Here is a 15,500-nt window from a genome sequence, read left to right as displayed (position 1 = left end):
AGACAAATAACAACATTTGGAAGTTCCTCAAAGACTCAGAAGTCATCCTGGTAGGTGGACTCTCTGTTCTGTGCCTACAAGACCTTTTCTGTGCTGCCTTTCCTCTTTCCCAGAACTCTCAGAACGATCAGAGACAAAGAGGCAAAGGGATCCTTGGGGTGCCCTTGATTCATGGGTTCAAGTCAAGAGTCCTTGAACAATGCTGCCTGTTCCAGGGATGTCTGCTTCACCCACGTCTGTAAATGCTCCAGCCTAGAGGGTGACTGGCAGAGCTGACCCTCATAAGATGCTACCCCAGAGTGATCTGCAGCCTTCCGGGCTCACATAAGACAGTCACAGTGGAGGATGCAACAACCAATGGAGGGTCTTTTTGAAGTCTTGGGGCTACAGTTTGCAATACATTGCTTTTCCTAAGAGAGGACCTGGAATCTGGGTGGGTTGTGACGTAACACCCTGGGAAGACAAGTCTCACCGCTTTTGGCCATCAACAGTGGAACAGTAGGAATGTCCTTTCTGTGAATCATTTAATATACAAATTCCTCAAATCATATTCTTGATCTCGCCTTACCAATTCATCCAAGCCTTTTTATGGAATCTTATGAGCTGTGAGACTTGCTTCACTTTGAAAGTGGGTTTTCTGAGTGGCTGGAGCTTGTATTTTGAACCAAAGGATCACAGACTTTGGTTTTAACTGGTGAACCTCAGTTCATTTTTCAGGCAATTTAGCTCAGCTGATATGATATAAATCCTGAATAGCTCCACTTCTTTCCTTTCTCCATTTTGCAATTTCACTCGTTACCAGGTTAGGCTTCCTTACCTTTGGTCTGGTTGCAACAGACTTACATTTCCTAGTTGCCTGTTTGGCAATTCTATCTCCCAACAAATGGGTTTGCCCTGATGTCTGGTGCTGAGACTCTTAACTAATGCTGGATGATCTTCTGTTTTAAAGAACACATACTAACCAGGTAACCTTTTCCATTTTTTGTCTAGTTAAAAATGAAAGGTTTGTCAAGGATTACTGTTAGAAACCTTTCTCTAGGGGAGCAAAATAAAAAACAGTGTGCACAGGTTGTGATGCTTTGTTATTGCCGGGGGAGGGGGGAGGGGGGATGCACCATGAAAAAAATTCATTATACTTTCATATCTGGGATTTGGGAAAGATTTGTTTTCTGTAATTGCTTATGTTCATGTAGGGCATTGCCATTTCAGGATCCAAATCTGTGTGGTTTTTCGGGTTCTGGTGCTTTGTGACCATTGCTTTCAATGGCAAAACTATTGGAGGGTCTGAGGCAGCATGTTTATAAAGACAATGGCACCAAATTTGCGCAGAACACAGTCTTCCCTCTAATCTAAAGATCCCACGTTTCAAGCAGCTTGAACAAAGGAGTTAGACCCCTGAAATAGATGCCTCTCAGCTCAGCCACGCCTCCCTGTACTGATTCCTAAAATGGCAGTCAAGCAGTAGCTGAGCAGGGCCGATTCCAGATGGCCAGAAATTGCGGTTTTTCTGCGGAAATAATCGCTTACTGGTCACACGTTCACTTTTGTCTCCATCCGTTTGTTTCGCAGCGTGCCGTGCCATCCCGCTTCCGGATGTTCGCACGGCCAACCGAGGTACCCGGGATTGGTTGTTTCCTCCCCGTCACAGTTGACGTCGGGGGCCTTCATTGGTTCGCATTTCAGTTTTTTTAAAAAAATTTTTTTACGTGTTTTGCGCAAATGTGCAAATGCGCAAATGTGCAGGTATGCGAATATGCAGCGTCAACTTTTGTGCATTTGTGCATTTGTGCGCATTTGCGCAGTTCGATGTGCGCAAACGTGCGACTGCGCAAATGGCGCCCAGTTTTTAAAAAAAAATTAAGGGAATATTGTTGCCGGCCGGCCAGCAAAGGAAGGAGGGAAAGGGGAGGGCCTCTCCGCGGCGACGAAGCGTCCAGAAGTGTGCAAACCCGCAATACGGCGTTCACACCGTCCACTTCTGGAGCGCAACACAGCGCCATGAACCGGAGGTAAGCAGGGACGGGACATTACGGGTTTTTACGAGTGAGGTCGCTGGAAAAGCGAAAGCACTCGCTTTATTTGTGCCTGTCTGGAATTGGCCCAGGAGAGCTTCAGCCAGCCACTGGCATTAAAAAAAACCTCTGTGTTCATTTCATTTTCCTACTCTTACAGTCTTACTGACTGACAATAACATTTTTTTGCCTTTCCACTGAAAACTGTGTTTGCCATCCTCCTTGTTGTGGTCTGTTTGTTTCCTTTCATAAAGCGAGGAAGGTTTCTGTTGCAGCTCCCTCCCCCCCATAGGTCTGCCATTATTCCCTCTGGGGGGACATTTTTGGGGGGGGGGAGCAGCTGTTTTTTCAACCAAATGCTAGAACCAAAATTGTAGCAAAGTTACTGCTGCTTGTCCAGTATGCAACCTCCAAGTTTTGAGTGAATTGGACCAAGGGGTCCAGACTCCATTTCTGTGAGCCCTTTAATAAAGTGTCTCCAGTACTCACAAAGAACTGAGTGGGTGGCTTTTGGGGGGGGGGGGTGCTACAGTGACTGTTTTTTAACCAGTCACTTGGGGAAGGAGTTTCATAATTCCCTGGTATCTGGGTTTTGTTACCATTCCCGAAAATCATGGTAATGGCCTGAAAGAGCAATTTCAATATATATTTTTGGCTCAGGAATTTCTTAATGCACACCCCTATTTGTGAAGTCTTCTCTTCAGCCACAAATGGTGGTGGAAAGTTCTGTCAAGTCATAGCTGATTTATGGTGATCCCCCCCCCCAAGTGGGGTTTTCATGGCACAAGACTAACAGAGGTGGTTTGCCATTACCTTCCTCTGTAACCTTGGTCTTCTTTGGAGGTCTCCCATCCAATTACTTACTAAGGCCAACCCTGCTTAGCTTTCAACATCTGTTGATATTGGGTTTGCCTGGGCTATCCAGCTTGACTGGTCAGCCACAAGTAGAAAACCACAATTTGAATTGGCTTTAGCATATCTTCCATTTTAAAATCTCAAAGAAATAAGGGCTATGAGTTGTTTCAATAATGTGGTAAAGCTAAGAGAATTACATATGATGTATTCATACATTCCAGCTCCTTAACCTTATTTTTAACTGAGAGCCAAGCTACAAGAGACGAATTACACGAGGAGGAGCACGTGAAGGGAGTCGCGATGTTAGCCAGGAAGTTGAGTTTTAAAAGAGATCGGAAGGCTTTGTCAATTTCCCCTCTCTATAGAGCCAGAGATATCACTGCTCAGAGGGTTTGTTAATTTCCTCTTTGCCTCCCTAAGGCTCTGTCAGTTTCACCTCCCCTTCTCTGAGGCAAAGAGGAAATAAACTTTCTGAGCAGTGATCCCCCTGGCTTTGTAGAGAGGGGAAATTGACAAAGCCTTCTGATCTCTTTTAAAACTCAGCTTCCTGGCTATCATTGCAACTCCCTTCACGTGCTCCTCCTCGTGTGATTCGTCTCTTGTAGCTTAGCTCTCGCTGTCTCGTGTTACTCAGGCTAGCAGCTTAGTCAATAGCAATCCACCCATTACCTCAAGACAGGGTCTCCCCGCAACTAGACCAGTTTAGAGTGCTTGTAAATGTTTCCAGCACATTTTTGGAAGTCTGTCTTGAAGCTGAATGTATTAACAGATTCCATCGGCCAGCCTCATGTGTTGCGCTGTCTGTTGCATTTGTTCTTCAAAAGCGCAGTGTGCAGTAGTCAAGCAGTGAATTGGCAGGCATGAACACACTGTAATTTGCCTGAAAGCGAGTGAAAACATGCTAGCCCACCAGCATGAAATAATGTGTGGGTGAACAGAAATGAAACATACAAATCCTTGAACGGAGAGCAAGCTCGCAGTCTGCATATCATGGCACTCCCATTTTCTTGATTTTAGGTTTTTAGTGGGAATCTATTAGAATTTGCTGTGTACAGAGATGTTAGAACTTGATATCCAACCTGCAGTGCATGAGAGGGGCTCCTTGCTCGTTTTAGGAGAGGCTGTAAGGCAGAACTTTACAGAAGGGCGTTTGGGGGCTCCTCAACAGGCAGTCCTAATAGCCCGAACTGGCCTGACCTTGTCAGAAACGAAGCCAGGCAGGCCACGGTCAGCACTTGAACGGGGGACCGCCCCAGAACCCCAGGGTGGCTCTGCAGAGGCAGGCAGCAGCAGCCCCCACCTCCGCTCGTCCCTCGCCTGCAGCCCCTGCGGTGGAACTTCGTGGAGTGTCCCCGAGTCGGTTGCAACTTGTGTCACACACGCAAGGGCAGCAGTAGAGATTTTTACGTGGCAAACTGTTGTGTAAATTCTACATTTTAATTGCACTTTTAGTGTGTGCCAGTGATTTCAGAAGAAAGGAAAACATTTCAGAGAAAGAAATATGGCTGGGCAGAGAGCAAGAATGTGCAGAAACTCCATTCAGATATCATGCCAAGCTGTGATTATGGTTTGGGGTGCTGTCAAGCCATAATTATTGCTTTGTGAAGCCTCAAGAGGCTTTTATCCTGCGAGATGCTGGGGTGCTGTGTGAAGCAGGCAAACTGCTCTGAGCAGTCATTTATCTACATGCATGGGGCTTTAAACTTCGGTTCTGTTCAGATATTACATGAAACCATTTGTTATACTACAGCCAATGTTACTGTTTCAAAATGGGCAGTTCCCAGCAGCTAGCCCCTGACAGTAGTTAGGCTGCCACGTTCTGGACCAGTTGTAGTTTCTGACTTGTTCTCAGGGGCAGCCCCATGTATAGTGCATTGCAGTAATCCAACTGTGAAGTTTCAGAAGTATAGGTCGGCATGGCCAGATTGGTTGCTGGTTGGTACAGTAGATGCAGCTGATAGAAAATTAAGGTTAATTAAGCTAGCTATGGTTTGTGTGGTTGTGTGAATATGGCCCTATCTGTGGTTAGCTAGGCTCTATAAAACCAGGGGAAGTTGGTGTGTGAGCCACTCTTTGTCTTCATGACGGCTTCACGTGACACACTGGCTTATTCCCTTGCTCACTCCTGGCTGCGAAGATGCCTGGCCAGAGGAAAAGCAAGGAACGGGGGTACGGAGGGCAATCTAAACTCCCTCTGTCTGGAGATCAGGGGGCGGGGCCACCAGCCATGTGGCCATTTTCAAGAGGTTTCGGAACTCCACCGCGTTCCCCCTGAAAAAAAGCCCTGCTTGCCAGGCACCTCTTGGGGGATTCCATTTCAAACTTCCTTCAGAAAGAAGAAAAGTGGATGGTGTGGGGGGAGGCTGTGGGGCAGTGGGATTCCCCCAAGGTCCTTGTGCTTGGATAAGCATATTTTAAGACCACTAATCACAGAGGTTTCTCACCACACCATTTTTTTACAATTGTGGCAGGTAACTGTGGCTTGACTTACAATCTACAGGTGTGATGAAATGATGTAGTAACTTCCCACAACTTAACTTGGCCCACGCAGCACATTTTCAGCATGCCAGTCAGCTTATGAAGGAGAGAGATTAGGTAGGGCTGAAAAGAGATCTCTGTTGCCTCCAAGTAACATTCAGGTTGTGTCTTTAAAGTTATCGGTTTTCTACATCAAGCCCCTAGTAGGCATAGTCAGATTTTTTTCCAAACTGATTTCAGATTCGGACACTTCAAGAACAGCTGGAGAATGGCCCGAACAACCAGCTGGCTCGTTTGCAGCAAGAAAATTCCATCCTCAGAGACGCTTTAAACCAAGCCACAAGCCAGACTGAGAGCAAGTAAGATGGAAAGAGAGAGATCATTTCAGCGTAAAAATTGGTACACCATGATTGTGAATATGAGCATCATTTACAAACTAGGCTATAGGTTGCTCTAACAGAAGAATTGGTAGTAAAATGTTTGCAGAAACCTGACTCAAGTTATTAATTGCGTGTAGTAAATGATAAATAGTTTTGGGTAGCAAAGTCAAATATCTCAGAGATACAGTGACCCTTGAGGAAGAAAGGGAAATTCTATCGACTTCAGCAGGCTGCAGCTGCACCTCTCAAATCTCTGACTCTTGCAGGTCTCCAAAGTTATGTTCAGTAGATCTGAAGTTAAACCCAAGAGCTCAGACAGGCTTATGAGTAGCCAAGGAGGAAAAGCAGCATCTTGCTGTTGGACGGCCTTTCTCTGAACTTATACTTTAATATGGGCTGATTCCGCACGGCTTACCTGAAGCCGGGATGTTGCGGAACATGGTGGGGAAAATGCAGAAGATTGCGTTTTCTCGTGCGAGTTTTGCGCGACATCACGCAGAACTCGTGTGAGAAAACCCAAACTTCTGCATGTTCCGCAGCATCCCGGCTTCAGGTAAGCCGTGCAGAATCGGCCATGCTTGTTGGATAAAAATTAGAATTGTGGAGTATTTTCTTAAATATCCCGTGGGAGGAATACTTTTGGCTTTTTAGCTTTAATTCTCTCTATGTTTTTGTACGCTAGCAGTGTTAACCTGTGGTCTGTGGGGTCTGTTAAGGACTGTTGGCAGGGCTGCTGAGAGCCCCCCAGGAGCCCCCAGACAAAAACTCCATCTCCCCCCCCATATGGCCCTGATCCAAAATAAATAAAAGAACAAAACAAATAATGTGGCTTTATGTTACTGTGAGTATAATAATAATAATTCCTTAAGAAAGAGGGACAGGGACAGCCCTGCAGAGAAGATTAGCACATCAAGCACCAATCCATATGCAAAAGAACCTCCTCAGGATACAGTGAAGCCTCCCGCCATTAGCATTCCACACCCTGGGAAACTCCTACAGGATGACTCAGCTCAACCCCACCCCTCCTGAGTAGATACAAATGACCTGCTGACATCCTTGCCATACTGTGACACTGAGAGATCTCTGTCCTTTGGTGCTACACCTCTGAAGATGCCAGCCACAGCTGCTGGCGAAACGTCAGGAACTACAATGCCAAGACCACGGCAATACAGCCCGGAAAACCCACAACAACCAGGGACAGGGTTATTAAAGAATAGATTTTACTTAATTTATTATGTAATGGGATATGGTGCAAAACAAACATCAGGAGGAAGCAGAAATCAAGAAGACTCCCCAGCCCAAGAACCGAGCCGGGACACTGGCGGGCGCTGTCTGTTAAATGTAGGTGAGGTGCAAGTTACCTGGGAATAAGCCCCACTGAATTAAGTGAGTCATCAGTCTCTTTCAACAAGTACTAAGCTGCATATATATATTATTATTTATTTATTTAATTACATTTGACATATGTCAAGAACATTTCTGCTAACCTGAAACAAAGCAAACGGCCCGCTGCCTAATGGGGGAGGGAAAACGGGGGAGGTGTGAAAAGTCTTCTCGTCCGGGGAGCGGGGAGTCGGGTGAGTCGTCCCCAGGCAGGGCTGCCCTCCCGTATCAGTTTTGAAAAGTGATTCTAGTCCCTGGATGCTGAAGCCCAGCTAGCTTTGGCCCGCTCTCCCCAGCTCATCCCCTCCCCTCCTGTCGCTGCCCCCTTACAGAGCATAAAAGTAAGCAGGAGAGCAGAGGCAGATGGGGCGACTGAAAGGATTCAATTCACCGTTCTATTCAATGGGGCTTACCACTAGTTTTCTATTTCTCTTGCCTATGAGCTTTTAAAGAATTAACATTTACCATTGATTATCATAGATACCATAGCTTCATAGCATGCGCTTTTCTTCCTTACCAGTGAACATTTTTCCATGTGCATAGCAGTATCTGCAGCCTGAGAACTCACTTCATGCATCTGATAAAAGAGACTCTAATCATGAAAGCTGGACCGACAGTCCATGTGTTGTTATGAGGGCACCAAATTGCTTTTTGGTTTTGCCATTGTAGACTAACATGGCTAGCCTTTTCTAATTTGTCTTTTCTAATTATTTAATTTGTACAAAGATCTCACTTGGACTTGAGTCTAAGAGTTTTTTTTCAGCACAAGCTGATTTCTGGAAGAAAAGTATTTCTGAGCATGCCTAGAATGCCTTTTCCTCCACATTAAAAAAACCTGCCATCTCCTTTCTTCCCATGCGCATTAATAATTCGGTAACAAGCTTAAACATGCAGAGGAAGCCGTGGGATCACTGAATAATATTTTAAAACTCCTCTGTAGAAACGAGGGTAGGATAACTACATGCTCTGTACCTTTTAAAAGAGTAAGAGTCTTGCTGAATCGCATCAGACCATGATCAGAGGTTTCGGTAGTCTGATGTCTTATTTCCTACGCTGGCCAGCCAATTGCTTCTGGGGATCCCACTAGCAGGGAATAAAGGCAACAACCAGCTACCTTCCCACCAAAATTGGCATTCATGCCCCTGAACATGGAAAATAGTAAAGAGTCCAGTAGCACCTTTAAGACTAACCAACTTTATTGTAGCATAAGCTTTCGCAAACCACAGCTCTCTTCGTCAGATGCAACTTTATTGTAGCATAAGCTTTCGCAAACCACAGCTCTCTTCGTCAGATGCATGCCCAGTGCTTGAACATGGAGGTTCACTTTGGTCGTCATCATAGGTAACACAAATTATAGTCATAGATTTAAGTTAGAGTATTGTTCGCTTTGATATAAACTGGAGCTAAGATGTTCACTACCTCCCATTTATAATCACTGATACAGGTCATAATGCGTGTTAAGGGTGGAAGGAGGGGAATCTCCCAGAGAGAGGCCAGAGAGCGTGGTTCGAGGGCAGCAGGAAGCAGAATTGGGATGCTTTCTTCAGGGCTTCTAGTGAAGATCACAACATGCACTTGACGCTCACACGACATGATTCAGTTGGTTTATTATTACACGAAGCTCAGGAACGGGCCTCAGAAGTCCACTGGGTTGGATAAAGGGGCCCTGACACCCAAACAGCGCCCTGCCCTACACCACTTCGCAGGAAGATTCTCTGGACAAAGAAACTAACTCCATTAAGGGGCGTGGAAATCAGGGACTGGCACATTTCCCTTATTTCCGCTGTCACACGGAGGCTGGCCTTTTCAGGTAGGTTATCAGACTGGTGGTGATGCACGTCCTCTTTTCTGCTCCTCAGGCAAAATACTGAACTGGCCAAACTACGTCAAGAATGTAGCAAACTAAGCAAAGAGCTGACTGAAAATGTGGAGCTGTTACAGCAGGCAGAGGAGCAGAGAAAGGCCCTGGAGACGAGAGTTGTTGCCTATGAGGGACAAATCTGCCAGCTCGAGGTCAGTAATGCCATCTCTACGGCCAGTAAAGCTTTTCCTAGGGGTCCTCATGATGTTTGGATGGGCAAAGTGGTGGACTGGACTCTAGGATGGTTAGATGGAAGTGGAACTGGCTGGATAATGCCCACCCAAAGAGTAGTTGTCAGTGGCATCCCGTCTGATTGGAGGGGGGTGTCCAGTGGAGTGCTGCAGGGCTAGCAAACACCCTTGAAGAAAGGGGTAGAATTCAACGGGGTCTAAAGGCCCGGGGAAAGTGGGCACATTTGAATAAGTTGCAGTTTATCACGGATGAGTGCCGGGTTCTCTGCCTGGGTAACAAGACTGCAAAGCATGCATGCTGGATGAGGGATCCACTTCTGGGTAGCGGTGTGTGTGAAGAAGATCTTGCGATGTGGCGGAATAGGAAGCTAAACGTGAGCAGTCAGTGTGATGCAGCAGCAAAGAACAGAATCTTGGGGTGTGTTAACAAAGGCATAACATCCAAATGACAGGATGTCATTGTCCCACTATATACCGTGTTGGTCAGTCCTCACTTGGGAGTGTTGTGTGCAGTTCAGGAGGCCTCACTTCAAAAAGGATGTGGACAAATTGGGACGGGTGGAGAGGAGAGCGACCAGGATGACCAGGGGCCTGGAGACTGAGCCCTGCGAGGAGAGACGGAGGGACCTGGGAAAGTTTGCTATGGAGAAGAGGAGGTGGAGGGGAGACAGGGTTGCTCTCTTTAAGTATTTGGAAAGTTGCCATTCAGAGAAGGGAAGGGAGCTATTCCCGTTAGCAGCAGAAGATAGGACTTGGAATAATGAATTTAAACTACAGCCACCAAGGTACCAGCTGGACATGAGGAAAAACTTCTTCACATTAAATGCAATCCCGCAGTGGAATCGGTTGCCTAGGGGTGTGGTGGGTTCCCCCTCATTGGTTGTCTACAAGGAGCAGCTGGACGAATCCTTGTCAGGGATGCTTTAGGCTGATCCTGCAGTGGGCAGGGGGTTGGACTGGATGGTCTCTAAGGCCCCTTCAGACTCTGTGATTCTAACTCTGTTGTGCCAAAAGCTGTCTTTACTATTGCAGTCTACATGGGGCACATGACTGCACTTGTCTGTGGTCAAAAGAAAAAGCATGATTTTTTTTCATGGCTAATATTTTGTTTGCCACTTAAGAAAGGTTTCCTGGGTCTGGATCACACATGTCTGTTCCTCCATTGAGCTTCTCTTTTTATTGTGAAATACCTAGAAGAATAGGATTCCTACATCTTTGGGACGTATTCACGCACACGTCGCGTGCGCTTTTGAGCCTCTCTTTCACAGGCGCCATTCCTTCTTGGATCATTTAGCACTGCACAATCAGTTTGGTTTATATAAAGTTTTCCCTGGTTAGAATGTGTTAGGAAAGGGGCTCTTCTTACCAGTGAGAGAGGAAGGCCTGTTGATGCCACTTACATCTGGGGGACGATACACTGGAGACCTCCACCATCCCAGAACGGCCCCTGAGCATCCGCGTGATTTGGATTTCTTAAGCCTGCAGCCTGTCCTTAGAATGTGTCTAAGCATCGCCAACGGCCTTTGTCTCATGTGCTCACACTTGATCTGTCCCAGTCAAGTGTACAAAAATCATGAGCCCGAAAGCTGAAAATGCGGCTCTGACAAGCTCCTGCTTTGTAACTGAGCGTGTCTGTTTGTTGGTGAACTGCCCAACGTAGGAAAGAGACACGGGACTTGCCACAGCTCTGCTGCCGGAGCACCGGGGAGGGAGTCGCTTGAAAGAAAATCTCCACCTGTTGGGAACACACTCAGTGGAGACCGAGGATCGGCCACGGCCACCCTGTGTGCTCCGAAGCAGGTGTGGTTGTGGCAGGTTTCTCCTTTCCCAGCTTGGGACTCAAGAGAGCAGATTGGCTCCAGGGCAGGGTCCATTTAGAACCATCATTTCTTCCCGGTGGCAGGCCCTGGGATCTGCTTCACACGCAGGGATTTCCTTCCGTTTTACAGAGGGAACCTCTAGCAGGACGCCATCTAGAATACCAGGCAGCGTTTTGTTTATGCCCCCTCAGAAGCAACCTTGGGAAGGTAGAAGAGAAGCCTGGGGCGCTGGAGTGTCGTTGTCGGGTGCTTAGCGTCACCTGTCACACCCAGCAACCCCCCCCCCCCGTTGTTATGATTGTAGTCTAACGCTTTGTGGTAGGTTATGGGTAAATGCTGAGGCAATTCTTTGACTGGACTGCAATGTTACTTGCCTTGCCTTTTGGACCTGCGATGCAAGGGAGGCGTTTGTTCCTGCTGTTATCTGTACGCTCCCCTGAACTGCACCAGAGCGCCCGCTATCTTTAGTCTGGGAAGAGGCGCCTGCACAGACACCACCACCTTGAAAATCCCTTACATCTGTTCTGCTATTTTCCTGCCGACCGTTAGACTGGGGGGAGGGGATTTTCGGATTTGCCCGTGCTCTGGAAGCCTATATATGTTTGATGCCAGCATGTGGACATTATTCCTGGCAAAGACGGAGGAAGCTCACCATACTAGCAGCTTTTCAAGAAAGATCTTTCACTGCCTGCAGTGAAGTCTTTTGAGAGTTGCTTGGCAGGTCCTTGCCGTCGTGTCTTGGCATTCTGCCCGGTCCTGAGTCCCAGGAGGCAGCCGTCCCACCCCTGCCATCCTTCTTGTGAGTTTCCCTGAAGCCTCTGAGTGGCCACTGTGGGAGCAGAACGTTGGGTGGGATGGATTTTGTATCATGATCCACCAGTGGACTTCTTTTCCCTGCAGGCGAAGGAACTGCGTATGTGCCTGTGTTCATTGGCAATACTCTATAAAGTTTTGCAGATACAGTTTTGGCCCTGGAGGGGATACCTGGGTCAGACCCCTCTCCATGCATTCATTTGATGGGGCCGGCTTGGCCAGTCACTCAGATTGACCTACCTTGGATTTCTTGTGAGGATAAAATGTGTGACCCCTCTGTACGCCCTTTGAGCTTCTTGGAAAAGGGGTGGAAAACAAAAGCGATGGATATAAATTGCTGTCTGTCCTGCTAAATGTGGATGTATTGGGAAACTGTCAAGTGGTTGCATCCCAGGCAGAATCAGCGTGGTGGAGTTGTTAGTTTCCGGCTAGGATCCGGGAGATGCGGAGATGCGACACTGTTGTGGAAGTTTGCTGGGCGACCTTGGGCCAGCCACGCAGTCTTAGGCTAACCTACCTCACAAGGTTGTTGTGAGAATAAAATGGAGGAGAGGAAAACCATGTGAACTATTTGGGGAGGTCCCTGTTGGGGAGAAAGCAGGGCGCGAATCAAGTAAATGCATACACTAGATGTGTGTACTGTCAGATCCCTGGGCAAGAGCAGGAAGGAGCAGGGTGTGAAAGGAATGCTCCAGGCTGTCCAATGTAGCTTTTAGGAACTAGCCTGCAATGCTAGGAGTGGCCTCCCTGGTCAACTGTTTCCCCCTTTGTGCAGCAATCCCATAAAGAGCAGGAGTCTCCCCTGCAGAAGAGGTTGGAGGAGGTCAGCAAGGATCTTTGCAAATCCCAGGTCAACTACCAGAGCTTGCAAGCAGAGCTGGACAAGACAAAAGAGCAGCAGTCGGCTCTGGCAGGTAAGCCCTGAGTGCTCGAGCACACCTGCGAAGAGGCCGGGACGGCTGGGCACAAGTGGGACCTTTGGGACTGTTGGCTTGGGATGACGGCCTTTGGCCACAGTTGGATAAAGCTGTATCTCACAGCTGTAGATCCTGTTCTGTCCCCAGTGTTTGACCAGAATATTTTGATGGCTTGACTCGAATCAGTGTCTGGCATCAAGGGCATAGTCCTCAGCTGGCTTGGCTCTTTTTTTCCCTTGCTGACAAGAAGCCAACAGTTTCTATAAGGGAGCAGGACCAGCTAGTTGGGCCCTGATGTGTGGGGTGCCGCAGGAGTCCCTTTGGTCTCCCGTGTGCTTTAATCTCTATTGGAAACGCCCGGCTGAAATCATCCATCGCTCCGGAGCAGGTTGTCACCAGTACGCCAATGGCATCTTGCTATTTATTTCATTATCTGAGCCTCCAGGGAAGCCAGTGTCTTAATAATGCTGCGGATGAAGGGCTGAGGGTAAACAAACTGAAATGTAACCCAGGCGAGACCAAGATGATGCTGGCTGGGGTGGCAGAACATTTGACGAAACTCTGTGGCGGTGCAAGATGGGCAGCGCCCCCCCCCCCAGCGCGGTGGCCCAGTTGTCCAGTTAGTCTCATGTTTGGGGTGTGGAATCTGGCTCCTTCTAGTAGACTTGGGGACCAGTGAGTTCTGCATGAAATGCCTAGAGGGTCTCTTTGAGAAGGTTTAGTTCTCACTAGACAGAAGGCACAACACTTCCACAGAGGTCTACATGGGAGTAAATAGGTTGGTCGCATTTGCTCCTCTCTTCTGGCTGCTTCTGCTCTGCAGTGGCTCTGTCTGAAGGGAAGACCAGGCAAAGCATCTGAAAGAAATGATCTTCCACTATATTTTAACTGTTTTAAACCAGGCAGGTTGTGTGGTGTTAGAAGAACTTTACCTACAAACGGTTACCCCTTTTTTTCTCTTTTAAGTGGCTATCTCTTACGAGATGTTGTGCGTTTTCTTCAGCCTCCGCGTTTTGTCCATTTCCCACTTTGTTAACAGAACTTGAGTCTCAGCTGCTGGGCTCCAAACTGGAACTGAAGAATAAGCTGGAGGAGGTCGACAGTCTGCAGGCAAAACTGTCCGAAGCCGCCACCAAGAACGTGCAGTTTGCCGAGAGAGTCCAATTGCTGGAAGGCCTCCTGGAGGCAAGCCAGGCACGAGAAGCGGAGAAAGGCCAAGAGGTACCAGGCTTGCCGCGGCAGCCTCTTCTTCTGGCCGCTTGGTCACAAAGCTGTCCGTGGCCAGGGCCAGTGCAGTGTGGCAGCCTGGAGTCCATGTGCTGCTCGCTGTATTTCGGACACAAAGGATGTCTCTGAAGTCAAGTAACGAATTCCCTTTCCCTCTCCTCCCCCTTTAACTTGCAGGAAGCAAACCAGGCCGAAGAGCGCCTGCTGCAGTTGAGGTAAGATTGGTGAGTTTAAACCTGTTGGGCTGGGGACAGTCATCGGCTCCTGGGGCTGCTGCAAGGGGATTGCCCTTGCTGCCAGGTGGTCCTAAGGCTCCTGTGGGGCATTGCAGGTGTTCGGGACACTTCGCCTGTAAGACGTTGCCCAGGAAGAGTCTGCCTCTTGCATCCTCATAGCTGGGAGTGAAACCTCATCCAGCAGAGCAGAGAGTGGAAGTCGGAGGGAGGCAGCTTCCAGCCAGGCAGGCTACCCTGGCTTGGATCTGAGGCCAAGCTGGAAACTGTTCCTAAGGCCAGAAGGACATAAGATCGGAGCAGCGCTTCATCTAATCCCCCATCCCATTTCACACAAGGGCCGACTAATTGCTCTGGAGAGGGAGGGGATGTGGTGCCTCTCTGTTCTAATAATAATAACAACATTTGATTTATATACTGTCCTTCAGGACAACTTAATACCCACTCAGAGCGGTTTACAAAGTATGTTATTATTTTCCCCACAACAACCACCCTGTGAGGTGGGTGGGGCTGAGAGAGCTCTGAGAGAGCTGTTACGGACCCAAGGCCACCCAGCTGGCTTCAAGTGGAGGAGTGGGGAATCAAATCTGGTTCTCAAGATTAGAGTCCCACACTCTTAACCACTACACCAAACTGGCTCTCTAGGAATGCATAGTTGAGGTGGGAGAATAGCTAGATAAGTTGGGGGCATCATGCATTTAACCGGTGATTTCTGCCCTTGCCGGAGTACCATGCACTGTCCTTGTCAGTCTATGGTCATATCGTGGTGGTTGCTGGAGGAGGCGGGAGCAGTGGGCAGTGGGCAGAGCTGGCAGGCTTTGCTGGCCAGGTCCTCAATGAGAGCCATGCCTTTGGCAGCCTCTGCCAGCCAGCCGTCTCACATTCAGGAAAGCAGCAAAAGTTGATACTGCCAGGCAGGCAGGGATAGCGTTGTGGCCAAGGTGGTGGGGGATGGGAAGTTAGACCTGGTACTAGCTGTGGCACGACTGGCCCAAGGGGGGTTTTACCCACCTGCCGGTAGGCTCAGTAGCTGGGAGCAAAGCGAGTTGACAGCATTCAGCGTGTAGCACTCACCGTGGAGGGGCAGCTAGTCCTCTTCGTTGTCCAGTACCTGCTGGGGAGGAGCCTCTTGCTGTCCCCGTGACTATCTCCGGACCCTGCTCCAGTCTGCAGAGATTGCCGTAATCCCCGTTAGATTTCACAGACCAGGGCCAGGGACTTCTTCTCAGACCAAATACTGCCGGAGCCAAGCGGGCAACAACAACTGGGGGTTGAGCCAGTATCCAGTGGATGAACCGGGGAGTCCTTTTATAAAGCCTGGATTCTTGGG

At 48.3% G+C, this 15,500-nt stretch overlaps 1 protein-coding gene across 2 annotated transcripts in view; it reads left to right on the top strand.

Annotated features, from left to right (window-relative positions):
• Positions 1 to 15,500, top strand: part of RRBP1 (ribosome binding protein 1) — a 79,700-nt gene that overhangs the window by 29,856 nt on the left and 34,344 nt on the right. For both annotated transcript variants that reach the window (XM_054984661.1, XM_054984660.1), the window contains 5 exons: positions 5,586 to 5,704; positions 8,968 to 9,121; positions 12,569 to 12,707; positions 13,750 to 13,931; positions 14,115 to 14,152. In XM_054984661.1, coding sequence (XP_054840636.1) covers positions 5,586 to 5,704; positions 8,968 to 9,121; positions 12,569 to 12,707; positions 13,750 to 13,931; positions 14,115 to 14,152 — 632 coding nt within the window. The remainder of the gene's footprint in view (positions 1 to 5,585; positions 5,705 to 8,967; positions 9,122 to 12,568; positions 12,708 to 13,749; positions 13,932 to 14,114; positions 14,153 to 15,500) is intronic.

The sequence above is a fragment of the Eublepharis macularius genome, chromosome 7, assembly GCF_028583425.1.
Source record: "Eublepharis macularius isolate TG4126 chromosome 7, MPM_Emac_v1.0, whole genome shotgun sequence".
Taxonomy (NCBI): domain Eukaryota; kingdom Metazoa; phylum Chordata; class Lepidosauria; order Squamata; family Eublepharidae; genus Eublepharis; species Eublepharis macularius.
The sequence above is the reverse complement of the archived record's forward strand: the minus strand, read 5'-3'. Positions and strand labels throughout refer to the sequence as shown.